Source organism: Cololabis saira, chromosome 7 (genome assembly GCF_033807715.1).
Source record: "Cololabis saira isolate AMF1-May2022 chromosome 7, fColSai1.1, whole genome shotgun sequence".
In the NCBI taxonomy this organism is placed as follows: Eukaryota; Metazoa; Chordata; class Actinopteri; order Beloniformes; family Belonidae; genus Cololabis; species Cololabis saira.
Genome location: NC_084593.1, coordinates 8,663,959 through 8,687,578, shown reverse-complemented (window position 1 = coordinate 8,687,578; position 23,620 = coordinate 8,663,959). Strand labels below are relative to the sequence as shown.

General features: G+C 38.6%; 1 protein-coding gene across 1 annotated transcript in view; it reads left to right on the top strand.

The window, feature by feature from the left end:
• Positions 1 to 2,971: 2,971 nt before the first annotated feature.
• The window catches only part of adad1 (adenosine deaminase domain containing 1 (testis-specific)), a 102,627-nt gene continuing 81,978 nt past the window's right edge, over positions 2,972 to 23,620 (top strand). Inside the window, exons 1-3 of the mRNA XM_061726491.1 lie at positions 2,972 to 3,158; positions 3,276 to 3,347; positions 6,793 to 6,878. Coding sequence (XP_061582475.1) covers positions 2,972 to 3,158; positions 3,276 to 3,347; positions 6,793 to 6,878 — 345 coding nt within the window. The remainder of the gene's footprint in view (positions 3,159 to 3,275; positions 3,348 to 6,792; positions 6,879 to 23,620) is intronic.

Below are 23,620 nucleotides of genomic sequence, written 5' to 3'. Positions count from 1 at the left end.
GTTGCGTCCCGTATTGAACTAATACGGGACACGATTTGTACCGTATTTTCATTAACTTTTACACCATATTCTAGTTGAATTATTGAAATAAATTAACTTTTACACCATATTCTAGTTGAATTATTGAAATAAATTAACTTTTACACCATATTCTAGTTGAATTATTGAAATAAATTAACTTTTACACCATATTCTAGTTGAATTATTGAAATAAGTTAACTTTTACACCATATTCTAGTTGAATTATTGAAATAAATTAACTTTTACACCATATTCTAGTTGAATTATTGAAATAAGTTAACTTTTACACCATATTCTAGTTGAATTATTGAAATAAATTAACTTTTACACCATATTCTAGTTGAATTATTGAAATAAATTAACTTTTACACCATATTCTAGTTGAATTATTGAAATAAGTTAACTTTTACAACATATTCTAGTTGAATTATTGAAATAAATTAACTTTTACACCATATTCTAGTTGAATTATTGAAATAAATTAACCTTTACACCATATTCTAGTTGAATTATTGAAATAAGTTAACTTTTACAACATATTCTAGTTGAATTATTGAAATAAATTAACTTTTACACCATATTCTAGTTGAATTATTGAAATAAATTAACTTTTACACCATATTCTAGTTTAATTATTGAAATAAATTAACTTTTACACCATATTCTAGTTGAATTATTGAAATAAATTAACTTTTACACCATATTTTACACCTGTAGGCTATATTACATCTTGGCTGATGTGGACATACAGAGCATAGGAGGATATTTCAGTTACTAGTATGGTTGTGTGTCTGTACAGTCATGCAAGTTCAATGCTATTAAAGCACTTTAAACTTTAAATCAAAGCATTTTGTTTTTTCATATAAAATAAACACATTTTTATGTAGTTTAGAAGTTTTGGGGCTTTTTTTTTGGCTCCTGCGCTGCTGAAATCGGGGCGTCCCTTATTTCTATTTCTGAAAGGTGGCAACCCTAGTCACGTGGCAAATTAAAATTAAATAGTTTTTAAGTTGGAATTAGGTTTACTAATTCGCACTTTTGTTTTTCTCATTATAAAACCTTTCTCCGGCAGCTACAAGCCTCACTTAACATCTCTAAATGGAGGTTGGCTGTGCCTGTTCTTTTATTTCTCCCTTCCTTCAATCCACCTGCGGATGCAGTCGCAATCAAAATTGCTAATTACCCAAGTGGCTTAATCAAGATTACAATAATTACACCATTAGAATACAAGCACGCTGTGATGAGTGTGGGACGGTAAACCCATGTAAAACATGTACCGCTTATCTGATTAACATTGGGATGCAAAGATGGCTCCCCGACCAACAAAACAGGTGATTGATTGAACCAGAAAATAATAAATAAACAAGAAAAAGCCATAAGAAGAGCAAAGCAGAGGCAAGGTTCATTTAGCGCGTATCAAGCGCAGATGTAATATATTCGCTCCCTACCTGGTGTTTCTCTTTTCTCAGCCCCTCAAGTCTGATTTCAGCTCCCAAATTTACTTTTATTTTCCACCTTGATGAGCTGAAGACATCACTATGTGAGCTCAGAATGTTGTGACATTTATTCTAATACAGGACTGTCTGAGAAAATTAGAATATTGTGATAAAGTCCTTTATTTTCTGTAATGCAGAAATGTCATACATTCTGGATTCATTACAAATCAACTGAAATATTGCAAGCCTTTTATTATTTTAATATTGCTGATCATGGCTTACAGCTTAAGAAAACTCAAATATCCTATCTCAAAAAATTAGAATATTCTGGGAATCTTAATCTTAAACTGTAAGCCATAATCAGCAATATTAAAATAATAAAAGGCTTGCAATATTTCAGTTGATTTGATTTGTAATGAATCCAGAATGTATGACATTTTAGTTTTTTTAATTTCATTACAGAAAATAAAGAACTTTATCACAATATTCTAATTTTCAGAGACAGTCCTGTATATAATTCACAGTAACCTGACTTTAACCCAGATTAGATCACAATATATTAATGTTCATTGCTGGACAACCTCCAGTTCTCCTTTTTTGCGCAGAAGTATTGAGTTCTTCAAATTCCCAACTGGGCCAACAAGTGAATTGGTAAATGGTCCCTAATTGAGACTGGTTTGGGTTTGGTCTTAGTTTAGTTTTTTAAACTTCACTTTTTGACAAGGCTATCATTTTATTTCTACCACAACAACTTGTTTCGGGATAAAGGATCAATGTTTTATGAAACGACTGCACATAACTCACAAAGCGTAAAAATAAACACTAATTTATTTTGGCTCTGAAACGCTGATACTGATTCCACCAATTTTAAGAGAAATAAAGTGTCAGCGTTTTACAGTAGCAATGATCTTTCATCATGGTTTTGCAATCATCAGTCATTATTCATGAGAGAAAGTTGCCATTTATTATGTCAAGGATGATGTCCCAGTGAAGCCACATGCTCCCAGCCAAACATAGAGATAATCGTTTCCCAAAAGTAACTACCAGTCTGCCAAATCTGGACTTGAATACTTCGTTCCTTCTCAGCATGTTTGACTCAACATACCTCAGAAAACAGGAGGATGCAGTTTTTGGTCATGGCAGTAAACCCAATGTTGTCACAGAGGAACTTTAGAAAAAAGATTGCTCTTTTATTCCACCACAAATGAATGACCTGAAAAAAGAAGAATTACAGTCTTGCATGAAACTACATTTCACAACAATGCAATGATAGGTATCTGATTTAGTGCCACATATGGAAGTAGTTGTGGTCCCATTACCACTAGATTTGCACAACATCTAAATATCAAAAAGAAAAGAAAAGGGAAATGCCTATAATAAAAAAAACCTAAAATATTGCAAAAATATTGCTTTTTTATCTGCACTTTCACAAGGTGGTTTGTGGGATCGGTTCTGGGTCTGTTTTGCTTGTGGTGTGAACTTGTGCCTCTTTTACATTATACAGTTTTGGACGCATGGACTCAACTCGCCTCAACTCGCTTCGGTGTCAGTCGTTTTTCGTTACAGTTCAGTACCGCTTCAATGTGGGTGGGGCCTTCATGGCAAGGCGGCCAGAAACACGTTACCCTATCGAGCCTCCTCTGGATGCGACCGTCGGCCACGCGGTTACGAAACGTGTGGACCTCTTTGTTGCACCATGGAGTAGGTTTACCATTTTTTGCTGTCCCGAAATTTAGTCAATATTATCAATATCGCTGTCACTGTTATCGGGTTTTAAATGTGTTGGGTGTGAACGAGTTGCGAGACGTTGTTCTCTAGCCAGTCAGTCAGCTTGCAGTCTGGTGGCGTTGCATTTCCAGCCCGACTCAGCTCAGTTGGAACCCCAGCCAAGTAGGTGCGACAAGAGGAGGTACTAACGAGCATAATCACCTAGTGGAAATCCCTTAAAACAGAGTAGAGCCTAGCCGAGTAGGTACTAGTGGAAAAGTCCCATTAGTCTTAGTGAGAGATGGTTATGGACTAAAGCCTGAAATTGAAAGATATCGCTCCAGTCACTAACCCAGGCGAGGGTTTGTGCTCGTGCACATGAAGTGGGGGAGGGAGCAGGGGTGGATTGACGCCATAATGGTGTGTTTTGTCTGGAGCACTGCAGATAAAGGGAAAGGAAGGCGTTTTGTTGATGTTTTGTTTCAAACATCAACAGGCATGGCTTCATCCATATACTACGGTGGCCAAGACCCACCATTGCTGAAAATAAAAGTAACGCTGCAAACAGAAACAAACGCCGCTGCAAATAAAATAAACGCTTAGCAAATAAAATAAATGCTGCAAACAAAAAGAAACGCTGCTGCAAATAAAAGAAACGCTGCAAATATAAGGAAACCCCACTGCAAATAAAATAAAAAAACGACGCAAATAAAAAAGCCACAACGGAAGTGAATTACCGGGGACTATTTTTGCCTAACACATTAAAAATTACACGTAGCGACGTTGAACACTAACCTTTTCACTTATTTTCTCGTTCGTTGTTCTTCTTATTCCTTGCTCTTCTTATTTCTTCCTTTTCACTTACGTCCTCTTCGTCTTCTTCTTCTCCTCTCACGTAAAAAACACCGGTGCATCAACAAAAATAGTCCCCGGTAATTCACTTCCGTTGTGGCTTTTTTATTTGCGTCGTTTTTTTTTTATTTGCAGCGGCATTTGTTTTTATTCGTAGCGTTTATTTTATTTGCAAAGCGTTTATTTTATTTACAGCAGCGTTTCTTTTTACTTGCAGCGTTTCTTTTATTTTCAGCAATGGCGAGTCTCGGCCACCGTAATATACCCGTTACCCCACCTTCAATATTTGCCTCAGAATCCAAAAATAAAAGTAGAAATAGACATTTTTAACCCATATATGACCAAGGCATTACAATGGAGGTCTAAGACACGTAGGATTGGTCAGATGACAATTCCATCACTCCTCCCTTGGAGTTATGTGTCACTCGTCTGTCCCCGCCTGCCTTCAGATAGTCCCACAACCCTTTCACTGCAGTAAAAATAAATGAACGGACTCGTAAATGGCCCTTCTATGTTAAGAATTCACGGGAGCATCGTGTTTACAAGAGTTCAAAACCTTCTGATTCCACAAATGTGTGGAAATAAACACGGTCTTAGTTTAAACCTCCACAGAAGCTGAGCAGCCTCCTCTTCAGCTGTTTGCGATGTAAGCTGGAAAAAAATGATTTCCAGTTGACTGAGGCGATTGCCGAGCCACTCAGACCATCATCAATATTTAAATGAGTGGTGTAAATGTTGCATTTAAAGACTGTTTTGCTGACATTTTGACCTTAAGTGTCTCATTGTGGAGATGAGGAGGAGGAGGGCATTTTGAGGGGAAACTGGGTCAATACTGAAAGACACATGAGTCAATTAGTGCTGTAAAGTGTCTTTTCTCCATTTTCTGTATTCTTCCTGAGTGACAGGCTGAAGTCTCAACGCCATCTGTTAAAAAAAGAGTCAGTCTAAACTTGACCCCCAGCGCCCTCAGGGGTTGGCTGACCTCTGCTGCCAAGATCCAAGCTCGATGGACAACCCAGAAAAACAGAGGCCCGTGCGTGAATCGACTTGACTTGACTCGATGTTTCAGCAATTTATCACATCTCAGTCTGGAGAACCACAACCTGCATTTAGGAGCGACGAAACAAAAGCACAGCAGGGTGAAGGGTAAGACATTAACAGCCCATAAATCTACGAGGGAGAGCCACAAGTGCTCTGTCTTTGCTGCTATTTAAAATGATGGACACGAGGGCGAGACAGCACGTTCCCCAGAACACATTCCACACCGGCGTCTGAGGAAGGTGCACTTTCACTGACTCGCACAGGACGTCGTTGATTACGCGGGATCTGTTTTCCATCTTTTCTCACAGTTTGAGCCTGCATCTGCAACTCCCTTGAGGCCTCAGGCCCGCTTTTAATTATACAAGGAAATGTTTTATTTTTCTTTATTTCAAGGAGGAAGAATAATTCATTTCATCTTCAGTGCCGTTTTGAACCAGAGCCATTTTTTTTTTTTATATCTACGTCTATTTGCATTTTTTCCTGAAGGCTTGGTTCCTGCTTTTATCACTTCTGCTGATAAAAAAAATTAAAGTTACCATGCATTGAGTTTTCTTTTAAATGGTTCGTGAATATATACTGAGATATTTCTCATTTGTCAAAGAAGAAGGGGGAACAGTTCTTTTCTTCAGTGAAGTTTCGGCACATTTTTGTATTAGGTAATAGGAACCATCAGGATCAGGATGGTGGAATAAAGACAACATCTCTGGCTGTGCTTCTGTATCAGTGGATCATTCATTAAGGTGACTGGACATAGATGTATGGAGCTAGAACAGTCTCATAATTCGCAAATGCACACACCGTTTCACAAATGCACAGGACAAGTTTCACAAATGCACAGAACAATTCACACGTGCGTAGGACAAGATATACAAATGTATTTTTGATGCAAACACAAATATAACCTGATTTGCAAACATTTTTGCTGTGCTGCATTTGCGTTTGACTTTTGAGACTCCCCTGACGTGACTCGATCCACAAATACGTTTTTTTTAACACAGAAGGATCTTCAACCAATCCGATGTCTTCCTTTGCCTTCCAGTGATCTCCTCTCCATCCCGTGTTGCTGTCTTGGTTGCAGATCCTTCTGTGTTAAAAAAAAACATATTTGTGGATCGAGTCACGTCAGGGGAGTCTCAAAAGTCACACGCAAATCCAGCGTAGCTCACAGACAAAAAACATTTGTAAATCAGGTTATATTTGTGTGTGCATCAAAAATACATTTGTATATCTTGTCCTACGCACGTGTGAATTGTTCTGTGCATTTGTGAAACTTGTCCTGTGCATTTGCGAATCAGTGTGGGCATTTGTGAATTTGTGTGTGCATTTGTGAATTTTGTCCTGTGCATTTGTGAAACGGTGTGTGCATTTGCAAATCGGTGTGTGCATTTGTGAATTTTGTAATGTGCATTTGTGAAACGGTGTGTGCATTTGCAAATCGGTGTGTGCATTTGTGAATTTTGTCATGTGCATTTGTGAAACTGTGTGTGCATTTGCAAATTATGAGACTTTTCTAGCTCCATATAGATGCCCTTTGTCACCATCCCTGTATCCATAAACATGATTAGTTAGTTTATACAGCTATAGTGCCTTTTTGAAAAAAAGTTTCACTTCCATTCATCATTGCACATTTACAGAACAATTTCTCAGTTTTGCATCAAAAACCCTGTTCTGAAGTGGAATAAATAACTTTCATCTTATGGATGAACCATCTGTCTGCTTTCTGCTGCTTATTCAGGACCGGTCATGCAGGCAACAGTCAGAGCAGAGATCTTCAGACCTTCTTCTCTCCAGCTACCTCCTCCCGCTTTCATGAGTGAGACAGTGAGACAGTGACTACGTTTACATGCAGTCAAAATTTGGGTTATTGCTAATATTCCGCTTACTGAAACATTCGGAATATTCCGTTTACATGGTAATTAATTATTCGGGATATCTGGATCAAACCAGCGACGCGTGGAGAACATCATGACGCAATATCCCGTCATTTCCGCTTCTTCTTCCTGTATCCAAATTCAAAACAAATGCTGCTTGACGCAACTTTTTGTAAATCTGGCTATCCCGGTACTTTCTACCGTCTACAAATGCCAAAATGTTCATATCCTTCATTACATTTATAAAATGATTAGTCTCCTCCTCACTCCAAAAGTGTGGCGTGGTCTTGCGTTTCGCCGTGTTTATAAGAACGTCCTGGACTCAAAAGACCAGGATTCCTTGTGAACAGAGCATGCGCAGAAAACAAATTCATGTTCCGTTTGATGGGGATATTCCGTTTGGCGTTTACATGACTCTATATTCGGGTTTTAAAAGGAGTAACCCAGGGGTCATATTCAGGTTTTTAAAAACCTGAATATGAGCAAATTCGGGTTATTCAAAGGGGTTATTGGTGTTTACATGGCCGTGCAAATTCGGGTTATTGCTGATTTTCCAGTTTTAAAAGGGTTATTGACTGCATTAAAACGCAGTCAGTAAGACATTCCCTAAACCTACCAAGAGATATAATCGCTCCAGCATGTCTTGGGTGTATCCTGAGGCCTCCCTTCCGATGGACGTGTCTGAAACACCTCCCCAGGAAGGCATCTGGGAGACTTCCTGATCATCCAAACCACCTCAGCTGGACCTTTTCAATGACTACGCTGCTCCTGGATGACTCAGCTGCTCACCCTGATTGATTTATTTCACCATGGCATTATTACAACAACCGATGCTGATGGCATATCATATCCATCCATTGATCCATTACTTATACCACCTGAATTCATATTCAGGGTCATGGTGATTTGCTGGAACCTGTCCCAGGTCTATACAGGTAAAAGACAATAGTACTAGTTAAAACCATGGTTAGAGTGTGGCAGGAGGTGAATAAATATATGGGGGCGCCTTTGCACCTTTCGGGTTTCAGCCCAATCTGGGGCAATAACCAATTTGCACCGGGTAGGAATGATGGGGGCTTTAAATCTTGGTTTAACAAGGGGGTGAGATGCTTAGGAGATTTATTTGATTGTGTCAGTGGAAATATGCTCTCGTTTGAAGAGCTGGTTAATAAGTATGATATCCCTCGCACTCATTTTTTCAAATTTCTGCAATTGAGGAACTTTATTAGGGTTAATCGGGATCGGTCTGAGCTGGCCCCTCCTCTGTCCACATTAGAGAAGGCCCTGGTCAAGAACCCATCTGGTAAGGGGCTTATTTCTTTTTTTTTACGATTTAATAATGTCCTTTTCACCAGAGTCTTCTGAATATAAAATGAATGCCTGGAAACTAGACTTGGGAGATGACCTGACAGAGGAACTTTGGACTAAAGCGTGCTTGAAAGCCCAGTCACAAACTGGGAATACCCGTTTCAAATTACTCCAGTATAACTGGCTTATGAGAACATATATTACTCCAGAAAAAATTAATAAGTTTAACGGAGCTATACCTGATTTGTGCTATAGATGTTCTATAGAGAAGGGCACTTTGTTCCACTGTCTCTGGTCATGCCCCAGATTAATGGAATTTTGGAGGGAGGTGGGACAGGAAATTCAGAAAATACTGAATATCTCCATCGTACCAGAACCCAAACTGTTCCTGCTGGGACTCTATCCAGATGGTCACGCGTACAGGCGAAGTAAGCGGAGGTTTATTGACATTAGTTTACTACTAGCCAAGAGGGTTATTGCTATGTCTAGGAAGAGTCCACACAAACCAAGCATCAAGAAGTGGTTCCAGGAGATGTCACTGTGCTTACCGGTAGAAAGGATAACATATATCATCAAGGACAAACAGGAAATCTTCGAGGAAGTCTGGGGTTGTTTTGTTGACTATATGAAAAATGAGAACCTAGATCATCTAATGGAAGAGCCTGGAGGAGAGTAGTGCCTTTGTCTGTGTTTTGTTGGTGTTTTTATTTTTTATTTTTTTCCTTATCTTAATGTCACTGGTCTCATGTAGCGTTGCTTTTCTGTTTGTTGTGTTATGTTTGAAAAAGAAAAACAATAAAAGATATTGTTTAAAAAAAAAAAAAGACAATAGTACAACAAGGACAGACCGCCCATCCATGGAGTAGATAAGCCTCACATGGCATGTGATAATTTTCTTCTATTTTTCTGTGGTTGACGAAATGGGAGAATGGTTAAAACAATGAATTTAAATATCCCCTGTCTCCACCTCCTCCATTAAAAATGATATTTTGTGGCTGGACGACGCTCTGGTTAAGGTCTGGTTAGGTTAATGCATCACTTATGATTGGTTAGAAGTAGGAAACGCTTGTGGTTTTGCTAAAAATAATAATTTCACATCACTTACACCACTCCGTCGCCATGGCGACAGCAAACAACATGGTTAAATACTCAAATGTACGTTAAATACTAGAAAACACGGTTAAATACTCGCCGTCAAAATACTGTTAAAAATCATCAAAACACCATTAAACACTGTTAAAACAGCATTAAAAACGTGCTTTTACAAACTGACAGTAACAAACAGTAACTTGCGCGTCAAAAACTCATAATTTAGCCACTATAATAAAGAATAATATATGCATAATAATAATGTAATAATCCGTGTATATATCACAACAACGGATCCCATTGACTTCGCATACGTACAATATCCGTGGTGTTCACACAGAATTTCCGTGTTGGTGCCACAGTAAATAGTGGTGAGAGTTCGTGGGCATTTCACAGATTTTTGTGAGATCAGGTTGAAAAGAATATATAAAATGCACAATTAAAGCCTTTTTGATAAGTTTCAGGTTAAAATGTTCCATGGGGTAAACAGAAGACGAGTCACGGTTATTATATTTGTTCATAATAACTCCTTTAAAATGTATTCACACTATGCAACATTGCATTATTTGCTAAATCAGTGTATAGTCTTCCTGGTGCTGGGGCAGATTGAGTTGGAGTTAGAGAGGGAGCTCAGCTCTTTGGGGTGGGTATCTATCTGGGTGAAACTCTGGGGCGTGCATAACTCACTGCTGGACAATAGATAACATGCTGCAGCTATTGATCTCTGCTGGTATTTTAAGTTTTCGGGGTGAGGACGCTCTATCAGGTTTCCGGGCACAACTGCTCAGTCAAATGACCAGCCGCCTGGTATTACCCCCCCTTCATTTTTCAAAGATGTCAAAGGGAAATCCATGTCTTCATCTGCCTGCAATCATTAAATGTTCTTGTCTTAAATCCAGAGGTGTCAAGTCACAAAGTACAAATACTTTGTTACCTTACTTAAGTAGAAATTTTGGTTATCTATACTTCACTTGAGTAATTATTTTTCAGACGACTTTTTACTTTTACTCCTTACATTTTCACGCAATTATCTGTACTTTTTACTCCTTACATTTTAAAAACAGCCTCGTTACTCTATTTCATTTCGGCCTTTAAACAAAAACTATCCAGTTAAATTGCTCCATCCGGATAGAGTGAATTTGGTTGTGGTTGTTTCAGATGTTCTTGTCCAGTTTTGTTCTTACATCCGTTCCCTCAGATTCCTGCAACTAAACTTGGATGTACATTCCAATAAAGGTTAGGATAAATGATAACATGCCTCTGAAGTTTGACTTTTTGCACCATTACAATACTTATAGGCAACTAGTCATCATATCTCCTGCTCTCTGAAACACATGTTAATGCTCAATAGTACACATAGATGCTTCTTTAATATATTTGCATTATACTAAGATACATTCATTTTCAATGGCTTTTGTCCTTAATGGCTTTTTTCCCCCTTACATTACTTTTACTTTTATACTTTAAGTAGTTTTGAAACCAGTACTTTTATACTTTTACTTGAGTAAAAAACTTGAGTTGATACTTCAACTTCTACAGGAGTATTTTTAAACTCTAGTATCTATACTTCTACCTGAGTAATGAATGTGAATACTTTTGACACCTCTGCTTAAATCCCACAATCAAAAATCTAATGATAAATGTTGTATGCATATCTAAACCTGTGCTCTACGTCCTCAAAAGACAATCTCGTTAGAAAATTCTGAGGTTAATTATTTTAAAATAATCCTAACAAAGGGAACTACTTAAATTGAGTTAATTTCATTGAAAAGTTTGTAGTGTGTCGTTCCCAAACATGAAAATTCAGTTATATCCAAGACAATGGGAGAAATGTAAGCACTGGCCAATTTGAACCGATCTTCTCCACCACCATTATCACAGTAAGAGCCAGACACTCTTGCAGTGGGGCTGATTACAGATACTGCAATGATATACAAGAAATTGCTCATTTGGCAAATGCCTAGTCTGATACCTAAATCCTCATATTCATCGATGCGTTCCAAGGGATTTGTTTTGCTAATTTATAGAGACAAAAGAAGACAAAAACAGAGGTGCACATTGTGGAACACATAATCATTGACACAACCATTCAATGGTACAGTTGAGCCTCGCATTCAACATTGATAGAAACATCCCTCAAAACAAAAACCCACGACTCACAAGGGAAATAAGCAAGTGCAAGCCTAATGATGGAAACAACTTAATGTGGTAGCAACATTGCAGAAACTCCTCCCCAACAGTGCGGTTCGCCATTGGGTGCGTGCATAATGTCCATTTATAATAGGCATGCTAATTTACCGTGCTCAGGAACAGCACCGTGTGGCCATAATGATCGCTGAGCAGCAGATATTGGCCCATATTACAATCAAGATCTTTTCCAGTCACAAAGAAGTCAAAGACTTTAAGTCTAACTACAAATGCATGGAGTGCTGCTGGGTGTGAGAAAAAAAAGTGTATACTTCAGGTGCTCTTCGGCATGGGGATAAAAAAGATTGAAAAACAATTTAGAAAAACCGAGGCACTCAAGAAGATAGAAAAATATAAAAAGCCTTTATTAAAGGAGCTTGAGGCCGGATTGTGGCAAGATTTATGAAAAAAATCCGTATACATTTTAAGTTTTCTAGTAATAATGTCAGATGAAGCGTTCCAAACCCAAAAGAATGAGCCCTCTAGTGTATCTCTCCTTTGCCTTGAACAGGCTGTGTGCTGCAAAATGTGCTGCAATTCGGTCCCGAATTTCCCGCGCTGGGCTGCGGATGTGACGTCACATGACGCTGCATGTGCGTTCTCCCCGTTCTCCCGTGCCGGCTTCACTGTTGGCTGCAGTACCCCCGACGGCCGTCGTGGTGAAGGGTGGCGCTAGAGAGTCTCATTTCTTAAAAGGAGCCTCAAGCTCCTTTAAATCATGGCTTTGTAAAAGTAAAAAAATGCCAACATGTTTTGGCCATGTAGGCCTTCTTCAAGGCAGATAACAAAGACAAAAACGCCTACATGGCCGAAACATGTTGGCATTTTTAGAAAGCCATGATTTTAATAAAGGCTTTTTATATTTTTCTATCTTCTTGAGTGCCTCGGTTTTTCTAATTTGAAGTCAAAGACTTATTTGAAGCTGAAGCTCCTCATTCAAAAAGTCAACTTCTCTTGCCGTCATGGTTTAGGCTGATGCAAAGTATGTGGATGGGTAATTTTTGAGAAAATTCTTAAAGATATTTGTTGCAGTAGGAAAGGCATGAATACAATTGAGTGCATTCATTATTATGTACTGTATATTTTCTTTTTACTGTCTCTTTATTTCTCGTCAGACATTAATCCAAAAAAAGCTGAACACTCCTCTGTCGTCTGTATCCATCATCATTGAGTCTGAGACAAATCATTGTCAATTAAGCCTCCTGAGAGAATAATTATAAGCAAACGGTGACTCTTCCAGAAAGAACACAACGCTAAGGTGCAGTAATTGATCATGTGACCCTTTCCCAGACTCCAGCGTTGCATGACAGAGGTGGTGTGTCTCCAAAAGTTTTTCCCAGGGGTAACATCTTCCCTACCTCATGCCACTGCCCTTCTTTGTAACGTTATATCCACATCAAGAAGCTGGCCCCATTGATTTAGCACTTAGCTTCATAGTCCCATATGAACAGTTATCATTTTTGGCTGGGGGCCAAAGTCCAGGCGTTAAAGTTACCGATCAATGAGCAGAACTTTGGAAATGGAGGCAAAAGAGTTCAGGATGAAGTGTAGATTACAGGAAATATGGGACTGCAGGAAGATGAAACATGCAGAAGGAGACATATGGATGCTAAAATTCGTAATATGTGATATAATTTTAGTATTTTGGAACGTTTTTGAGTAACAGGGATTTATCCCTTGTGATATAAACGCTGCTGCTTCAAGGAAATATTATCCAAAGATGGAGTGAGAGATCCTATTTTACCAGAAGAAGCTGGTAACCACTGATAAAATAAGATCATTGTTGTCAGAGGTCAGATTTATGAACCACTGATTTAAGTTACGTAAAAAAATAAACATTTATGGTCAGTTTCTAGTTTATTCTTTAAGCTCTTAAATTATTGTGGACTAATAAAAAACAATTTCCTGCTACAAAACATGAGGGCAAATGGAAATTACATTTGTTTCACGAATCCGTTCACCAGGCTGATCAATGGCTCTCATTAGGCAGTTTGCTGCGTTCAATTAGTTGCCTAACACTTTTCCATTATGGGGACTCAATGGTTGGTGCATTTTCACTACCAGGAATGCCCCCCCAACAAGAACTCTGAAACATAAGCAGTATTGCACGGTCCATCAGGAAATGATGTTCTGCAGTCTCAACTTCCCCTTTAAGTTCAAGTCGTCTCTTATCATACGACACCAACATTTTAAAGTGCATGGAAACACACCAACCAACTCTTACATGTTGGTCTCCTTGTTAGGGCCCGAGCACTGACAGTGCGAAGGCCCTATTGTATCTGTAGGAATTTTTATTTTTCTCGTTTTTATTTTAATTTTTCCGACGAAATGAGGGCCTTTTTACCCCCCTAAACGTGCCCCAAAAGTCACCAAATTTGGCACGCAAGCCAGGCCTGGCAAAAAAATTGATATTTAATGGTTTGCCATTGGTATGGGCGTGGCCTAATGGCTCAACAGCGCCCCCTAGAAAACTTTGTGCCTCAAGCCCCACAATACGGTTTGATGTACATGCACGAAAATCGGTACACACCTGTATCATGTCGCAACTTAAAGAAAAGTCTCTTGGCGCCATGGCCGAAACCGAACAGGAAGTCAGCCATTTTGAATTAATCGTGTAATTTTGGTGCAATTTATGCCATTTCTTCGGCCGTTTCTTCGCCCGAACCGTAACGTGCACCCAGGGGCCTCGCGCTATGGGCCTTTTTTTCTTTTTCAATTTTTTTTTTTTTTTTTTTCCCTTATAAATATCAACAGTCACGTTCCATTACAGACCTAAATGTGTACTAGTCTGTGCATATCAATAAATATATGTGCAATGATGCGCGTGTCTGTTGTTCAATACAACTGCTTCAGACCAAGCGCAGACACAAGCTGCTCTGATCCAGACGGTGGAGTTGGAACAAACTGTCACACAATGTCGAGAGAACGAGACAGATTCAGGAAATTTCCATCAGGGGATGAAAAAAGAAAAAACTAAAGAAAATGGAAGAGTTTAATGCCTCTCTGAAAGCCTTGTTTGATAAATTTGTTACTAAAATCACCGATCCGACCGGGTCTCAAGCAGCCGTGGGGCCCCGCGTCGAGGCAAGCCCAGATGATGATGAGGCAGGGGAAGGTATGCAGTATTTTGCTAATTTGAGAGTTAAAATTGTGCATATAGACACCCGATCCGACCCAAAAAACGCCAAAAATGTTTGAGTCTTTGAACATAATTGGTGCAAATTAGCCCCGCCCCTTTTTCTGACTTCGATATTTGATAGTCCCAATTTCTGCCATATTTTTTTGAATGGTTTGACATAAAGAGTCATGGGTGGTGTCATCGGACTTAGTTTTGAGTCCTTGACCTTTATTGGTGAAAATAGCATGCGCGAGGGCCCGCTCATCGCTGCTTGTTTTTGCTTGTGTTCGAAATAAAGATATCAATCAATCAATCAAGTACCATCCTCCTAGGCTGTACCACAGAACACCCTAATCAAATAACTTACCCACTGTAACTTTGACTTTGACCTTAGGAACATGTCCCGGTATCTAGGGACTGTCAAAGCATCCTCTTCCTGCTCCCGTTCATTTCCTCTGCAGAAGCCAGGGAGCAAAGAGTCAACCAAAGTTTTCCAGCCAAATATGGTCCCTGGTCAGGAGCCCCAGTAGTGCTTTATCAAAGCCTCCAGACCTTTCAGGTGCTGAGTTTCTGCAACAAGTCATGGAATCCTACATAGATGATAGATCCTACATAGAAGATAGGATAGAGAAAAATGATCCCCTGGAGTCTAGATGTTGGTGGAGGAAGAGTGAGGAGATAGATGAGATTCCCTGGAGAGCTTCTTTTTCCTCTTCAATACGAAAGAGTTAGTCCGGTTCCTCTAGATCAGGGGTCAGCAACCCAAAATGTTGAAAGAGCCATATTGGACCAAAAACACAAAAAACAAATATGTCTGGAGCCGCAAAAAATGAAAAGTCTTGTCTAAGCTTTAGAATGAAGACAACACATGCTGCATGTTTCTATATTAGTTAGAACTGGGGGAAGATTTTTTTTTCATTTTGCACTTCGAGAAAAAAGTCGAAATGTTGAGAAAAAAGTCGAAATTCTGAGAAAAAAGTCAAAATTCTGATAAAAAAGTCAAAATCTCGAGATTAATGTTGAAGTACAATCTTGAGAAAAAAGTTGAAATGTTGAGAAAAAAGTTGAAATGTTGAGAAAAATGTCAAAATTTCGAGAAAAATGTCAAAATTTCGAGAAAAAAGTCGAAATGTCGAGATTAAAAAAGGAAAAAAAGAAAAAAAAGAAGGAAAAAAAGGAAGAAAAAAAAGAAAAAGAAGAAAAAAGAGAGAAAAAAGAAAAATTTTATAAAAGGAAAAAAAAAGAAGAAAAAATAAAAAAAAGGGAAAAAAAAGGTCAAACTTTTTTGAAAAAGCTCCAGGGAGCCACTAGGGCGGCGCTAAAGAGCCGCATGGGGCTCTAGAGCCGCGGGTTGCCGACCCCTGGACTAGATTCAACTTTGACTTCCAGCTGGGAATTACACCAACGGATGCAGAAGACACCTGGACATCATGGGATAAGCATCCAACCAAACATGTCAACAAAGCATTTGAGAAAGGCAAAGTGGCAACCAGCTTAGTATCAACAACAACAAAGATAAGCAGTAAGAAGTGAATGAATGTTGATGGTGTTCTTAAGAAACTAAGACTTCATACACTTGTATGAATGAAGCGTCATCTCTGTTGCAACTGTCATTTCATGAGAGACTTTCCCTGAAGTGAATAGATACGACTGGAGACATAATGTCCTCCTGAGAACCAATGTTGTCTTCTCTAGGAGCCTTATGAATACACAATAAGAACTTTTTTATCTATTCATTTATTTTCAAAGTGCTATGGGGTGATTGGCCTCGGACCAGAAGAGATGGGGAGCAGAAATTCAGATCAGTCACATTAAACTTTCCCTAAAGTTAATGTTAAATTTGGAATTTCTTGATGTGAAAAACATAGCAGGACACTAAGAAATGGCACTTAATTCAAATAATAATAATTAAAACAAAAAAGATTCAGGCAGTAAACGACTTTCTGACAATGAGAGAACCTTATCACAAGAGTTTTGGTTGCACCTCTAATTTCTGGACAGTCTGCTTAAGCACTCTCTTGGGATCGTGAGCAGCATGATGGGGCAGATGGGAAGTTTTGCTTGGAGATCAACTGCATGAGACTTGAGATCTGACCCCATTCGCAGGGGCCACAATTTGTCTACATGTTTTCGTGTCTGAGTTACGGAGGCAGTCCATGTGAGTTCTGAGATTTCACTGAGCAGAGACGAGGTGGAGTGGAGAACGGCTTCAGAAGGTATTCATTACAACCTGCAACAAGAACTTGTCCTGGTGAGTAATGAATTGGCTGGAGCTGGTTCACTGGCTGCTTAAATGGCAAATATTTGGTGAAACTTCACGGTTCAGTCCAGAATTTAGATTAAATGTTTTGTATTTGATTATAAAAATAAAATTGAGTCCAAAATCTGGTTTTATGGTACTTCTTATCACTTGTCATTTCAAGTGAATTGTACGGTGGCCGAGACCCGCCATTGCTGAAAATAAAAGAAATGCTGCAAATAAAAACAAACGCTGCTGCAAATAATAGAAACGCTTTGCAAATAAAATAAACGCTGAAAATAAAAACAAATGCCGCTGCAAATAAAAGAAATGCTGCAAATATAAAGAAACGCAGCTGCAAATAAAAAAATAACGACGCAAATAAAAAAGCCACAAGGAAAGTGAATTACCGGGGACTATTTTTGCCGATGCACCGGTGTTTTTTACGTGAGAGGAGAAGAAGAAGACGAAGTGAAAAGAAAGAAATAAGAAGAGCGAGGAATAACAAGAACAACGAACGTGAAAATAAGTGAAAAGGTTAGTGTTCAACATCGCTACGTGTAATTTTTAATGTGTTACATAAAAACACAACATAAAAACACCGGTGCATCGGCAAAAATAGTCCCCGGTAATTCACTTCCGTTGTGGCTTTTTTATTTGCGTTGTTTTTTTACTTTATGTGCAGCAGCGTTTATTTTAATTGCAGCAGGGTTTCTTTATATTTTCAGAGTGTCTTTTATTTGCAGCGGCGTTTCTTTTTGTTTGCAGCGTTTATTTTTTTTGCTAAGCGTTTATTTTATTTGCAGCAGCGTTTGTTTCTGTTTGCAGTGTTCTGTGCCACCGTAGGGGAATTGTGGTTGTTGGCATACAAAATGGTTAGGCTAAATTTAAAGTGTGCAGGGTTTCTTTCTTTAAGACTATACTGCATGAAATGACACAAAAACATAAAATGGCATCGAGACCTCCATGGCAGCATTATTATTTGGGGTGTTACCGAGAGATTTTTAAGACATTTTAGCTCAAAATAAAAAAACTCAGTTTCTGCAAGCAGAAGATGGACAGAGAGAAGGGGAGGAGCATTCTCTTTTCAGTTGTTTAATTTTGGTGTGTGAGGTGTGTGTGGGGTGTGTTTGGGATGCATGTAGGCCTGTGAGTATATTTAAGTGTCTGTGTCAATGCAGGGGGGAGGGGCAGTTTGGATTCATATCAGTTACTAAAAATGACGTACACATGATAGTCATACAAGTATCTCTAACTGCTCGTACATATTTAAAGGGGACCTATTATGAAAAACAGGTTTTTTCTTGCTTTAACATATATAAAGTGGTCTCCCCTCAGCCTGACAACTCAGAGAAGGAGGAAAGCAACCAAATTCTGCAGTGTCTGTACAGCCGCCCGGATGAGCCGTCCAGTGTGATGTGGATCTACGAGCCGTTCAGATTCTGCTCCCGTCGTTACGTAACCAAGATGCAATTTGCATCGGTTGGCCTCCGATGCGTAAAACCACACCCACAACTAACTCTGGCCGGAACAACAACTAACTCCGCCGGCCGGAGCTTCCACTATTTTTTCGTAGCGGTGTATCGCGTCATTCAGGCAGCCAATCAGCATAGAGCCCTATTATCATAGCCCCGCCCACTCAGAATCCTGCATAGATAATGAGGTTAGAGAATGGGAAGATAAAAACATGGCTCAGAGGCTGAATTTCTAATTTATTTAGCAAAAACAATCAAAAGCTTGTTTTTAAGACATTCAAGGCCTGTTTTAAAATAGGTATTAGATGCCATAATAGGTCCCCTTTAAGTATACCAATATAAAGTCGTATACATGCAGTCAACTAATACAAAGTTGAATGATAAAATTCCTGCAAAAATATGGATTAGATTGAAATGCTGAGGTGGGACTTTAGAATAGATTCTATAAAAAAACCCGGAAGAGGAAAATAAATCCCCAGATCCTCAATGATATGAAGCAAAATTGTAAAAACGGGTGGGCCAAAACCTCTCCCCAATGAATGATACTGTATAAGAGGCTGAGAGAAGCAGAACATGATTACTTCAAGCAATCACTGCTAAATGTGGAACTACAACCTGCATAATCGCGGATGTTCTTCATTTTAACTCACGGCTCCTGTCTATTTAAAGTTTATTGTTGTTTATCTGAGGTTGTTGTGTTTCCCTGATTTTAATATCTACTAGAGCCGGATATTCATTTCTCATTATATCATTATGAGCCCTACAATTGATAGCCAGTCTACTTCTCCTTCCACGTGGCCATGTTTTCACTGTATTAATGCTTACAGCGTCTTAAATACGTCTCTTTTTTCTCTCTTTCTCTCTCTCTCTCCCGTTACAGCTTGAATAAATATCCCTTGTTATTGTCTATAAAAATAAACCCATTTCTCAACCTAATATTTGTTCCCCAGCGGAGCTCATCCCGGTTAATCAAACAATATTAGCCTTTATTGGAGATATCGTTTGCTGCTCAAAGATCATTAACAGACGAGCGGTTTTGGAGTCGAGTAATTTAGCATCCTCTTCCCACGTTGTCTAAATCTGGGACGGGTAAAATGATGTTATCATTGCCTCATTAATTCGTCAAATAATTGCTCATTTATTTGGATGACGAGAGATATAACTCAGCTCAATGCCTCAATAGTCTACCTGTGAATTACGCAAATAACACTTTTAGAAACAAAATACTCTACAAGCTTTTAATTAGTTTTGTTGTTTTTTTTCCTTTTTTAAGTGCGGAGCATTATTTAAAGTTTCATTGTAATTTCTGAGGGGACACACAAATCTATCCATACAAAAACTACAGATTAATGGTGCAAATGGTCTAGTAAGTTGTTTCTCTGCGAATCCGAATGTAAATCTACTGAAGATGAATGTTTACATCGTCATCAAACTAAGAGTCTTACATTTGCAAAAGGATTGGACTAATTTAAAGAATTTATTGGCCTAATTTAATACATTTCCCTTCTGGGATAGATAAAGTATTTTTGAATTGAAGTGAATTCATTTTACTTTGTTGGACTGCAATCTGACGTTTGCATTGTTACTGAATATAGGGTTGGAGAGTTAAAAATTACAAATCTGGAAGACCAAAATGTGCCTGACAAAAATATTTCAACAAAAGCTACATAACACTGCTGTTTTTGTTGTTGTTTTTCACAGCAATGTTGGCTCGTTCAGAGCCAGAAGCTTAATTCTTCGTATGAAAGGCGCTATAGAAATAAAGTTTATATTAATTCAAGGAAGAAGAGGCTGAGTAAGTCAAACCTGCTTGAAATCATTTATTTTCTCAAAAATAACTGAGGTAAAGGGATGCATCATCTTTTACTCCACATTCAAAGGAATCAGACTGTGTTTTCGATTTTTGATTCAGTAAAAAAAAAAAAACAGAAAATCGGACAGAAAACAGAAAACAAGTAGACTTTTGCTTCTGCAGACAGGTATTTTGGTTGTCTCTACCCGAGTAAAATGCTTTACCTGTGTCTGCTTTCAGAGGTGGGTTTTCCAAACTGCACCTTTTACATCTTTCCATAGATATGCTTAGAATTAAAATCAGAGCACATCTTTTGTTTTCTTTTTGTCTCTTTTTCTTAGAACAGTCCCAATTTTTTTTTCTCACGATATCATATTGTATCATTTCTTATCTTGTATTTTTTTTTTTTTAACCATTCTTGGTGCTCTTATTTGTGTGTTTTGGGCCAGTTGGAGGAATCGTGACCTGCGACTGAGCCTGAGCTTTCTGACAATGGACGGCATGTTTTGCTCCAGGATGTCTCGATCGCCTTGAGACCTCATTGTGTCGTGAACAGATTCAACTCCCCTGCGTGAAGAGCAGCAAAGCAGCCTTAAAACATAACCAAGCTTCCCCTGGTATCAGTGGCCATGCTGTCCTGCGTCTGTGAACATTAAGCTGCTGGGACTTGATAAAAGGCTCCAGATTTGTTCATCAGTCCATAAACTTTGTTGAGTTTTTTTTTCATTTCATTGTGAAGCCTTTCTGAATCTTCTGCCACTGAGCTCATTGTTGTGCAGAAGGTGACGACTGAAGTGGTCAGACAGATGTGCTGTTACCCTGGAATTCAAACTGAGTGACTACGTTTACATGCAGTCAAAATTTGGGTTATTGCTAATATTCCGGTTACTGAGACATTCGGAATATTCTGTTTACATGGTAATTAATCATTTGGGATATCTGGATCAAACCAGCGACGCGCGCAGAACATCATGACACAATTACCGTCATTTCCGCTTCTTCTTCCTGTATCCAAATTCAAAACAAATGCTGCTTCGGGCAACTTTTCGCTCACCTTCTTTTAAATCTCGCTATCCCGGTACTTTCTACCGTCTACAAATGCCAAAATGTTCATATCCTTCATTACATTTATAATATGATTAGTCTCCTCCTCACTCCAAAAGTGTGGCGTGGTCTTGCGTTTCTTTTTTTTTATTTTTTTATTTTATTTAACCTTTATTTCACCAGGAAACAAAACTCATTGAGATTAAAAATCTCTTTTACAAGAAGGTCCTGGCCAAGACAGGCAGCAACACAGTAACATGATTCCGACATATGACACGACACATAACAAAACAAAACACTGTTGACATTACTCATAGCATTTGCAGGCAGAATTGGACATCTCAAGATCTGTCAGGAGCGATTTAGGAGCGAGTTTCTTCGTGTTTATACGAACTTCCTGGACTCAAAAGACCAAGATTCCTTGCGAAAAGAGCATGCGCAGAAAACAAATTCATGTTCCGTTTGATGGGGATATTCCGTTTGGCGTTTATATGACCGAATATTCGGGTTTTAAAAGGAGTAACCCAGGGGTCATATTCAGGTTTTTAAAAACCTGAATATGAGCAAATTCGGGTTATTCAAAGGGGTTATTGGTGTTTACATGACCGTGCAAATCCAGGTTATTGCTAATATTTGGGTTTTAAAAGGGTTATTGATGCATGTAAACGCAGTCAATGTCTTAGACATTTGCATTGATATTTTTGTTGACCATCTGCACTCTCCTTCTGATTAACCTTTGTTTGATGTTCCTCTTGCAGTCACATCCTGGGAAATTGGCTTCTGTCCTGTGAACCCTTTAACATCTTAACAATATTTGCATCTGTGTTCACAGGAGCATGAATCTGCTTGAAGATGGTCTCATATTCTTCACCGTTAACAATTTTCCTTCTGACCTCTCCCCTTGACTTTCTCTCGTCCATGTTCATAGTGGTGCAACCACACGGCTACCAGACCACACACAGTCCCTTTAAATGAACAGAATGGTTGATTCAAAATAATGAAAGCATGTAAGATGAGAACAATTATAAAATGAGTTTGATGCATCACAGGTAAACACTGATTCGTGGTTATTTTAGGCATGAAAACGAACCAAAAATATATTTTTCTTATTTGTTGGTTTGATCATTCAGATATTGAAGAGATGAAGGTAGACATGAGGCAGTTACTTTTATATTTAACCCGTTTTAACTCAGTTGTTGTTGTATTGACAGTGTTAATCTTTAATTACATGCAATGAGTCTGATTCAATACTTTATAACTGTTTAATCCAGAATCTGTTGGGACATTTGACAGGGACCTTGTGTCAGGTTCTTGTAGAGATTTTAAAATGTTACTGTTGAACAAAAGTAAAACGTGTGAGGGCTGTGATGGTTATGGAGCAACACAAGGATAGCTGAAACTTAGATCCACTGATTATTGTACCTATTTATAGCATGTTTAAAGTACCTAAAACCATCTATATATCCATTTATGGTCGGTTTACCATCAATAGGCTGACTCGCATTAGGCTACAGCAGCAGGAAACGGCAAAGTAAGAATATATTGCTCATAAAACAAATATTATAAACAAAACAATGATTTTTACAAGATCCCAAGCTTAAAAAGGTAATGTTCAAAACAAATTTGCTATCAGCAAGTAATTGCATTTGCTTTTTAAAGCCCGAATTATACTGTCTGTCTCCCTGCAAAAAGCACCAGCACATGTGTGTATTCAATGTCTTTCTTGTCTGAATAGTATGTTTTAAATCACTGAAACAAATGAAAGGGGCAACACATGGGGATGCAAAGGGCCCGTAACTCACTCCACAATTGTTCTTTTTTACTTTGGTGTAAGTTTTCCTCAGTGACACATGAAGATAAATTGCGCGGAAGCATCTTCACTGCAATGCAGTTTCATACAAGCTCATACGGACAACATGCAGGAACACAGTGAGCAACTGGACCTTTCTCAGTACAGAGTTCATCAGTTTTTGGTGTGCTATACTTGGCAAGTCGGCCGAGGACTCCAGACCCCTGAGGGGAAGATGAATATTTATAATTGGAGGAGCAGCTTTCTTGCTGACACCAGCAACTAAGCTGGACTCGGCCAGAGTAGCTGCTCTGGGACAATGATCTTAAATTAAAGGCCTGCAAGAGTGCATTTAAAATAAAGAAAAACAAGAAAAATACAAGCTAATACAAATTAAACCATCCACTCAAATGACATTGCTGACATCCAATCAGTAAAGTACAATATTGTGACAAATAATATGACAGCTACTGTATGTTGGTAGATTTAAAACAAAACTAAGGAGAGTGTTGGAGAGTGAGAGGGAAATCTTGATAATACCGTAAGTTATATTTGCTCAGCAGTAGGAATCCTAAAGTGATGTTACAGCCGCAGGCAGAGGACGTACATCTCATCGTAACTCCTGCATCACTGGTGACTCTCTGCATCCCT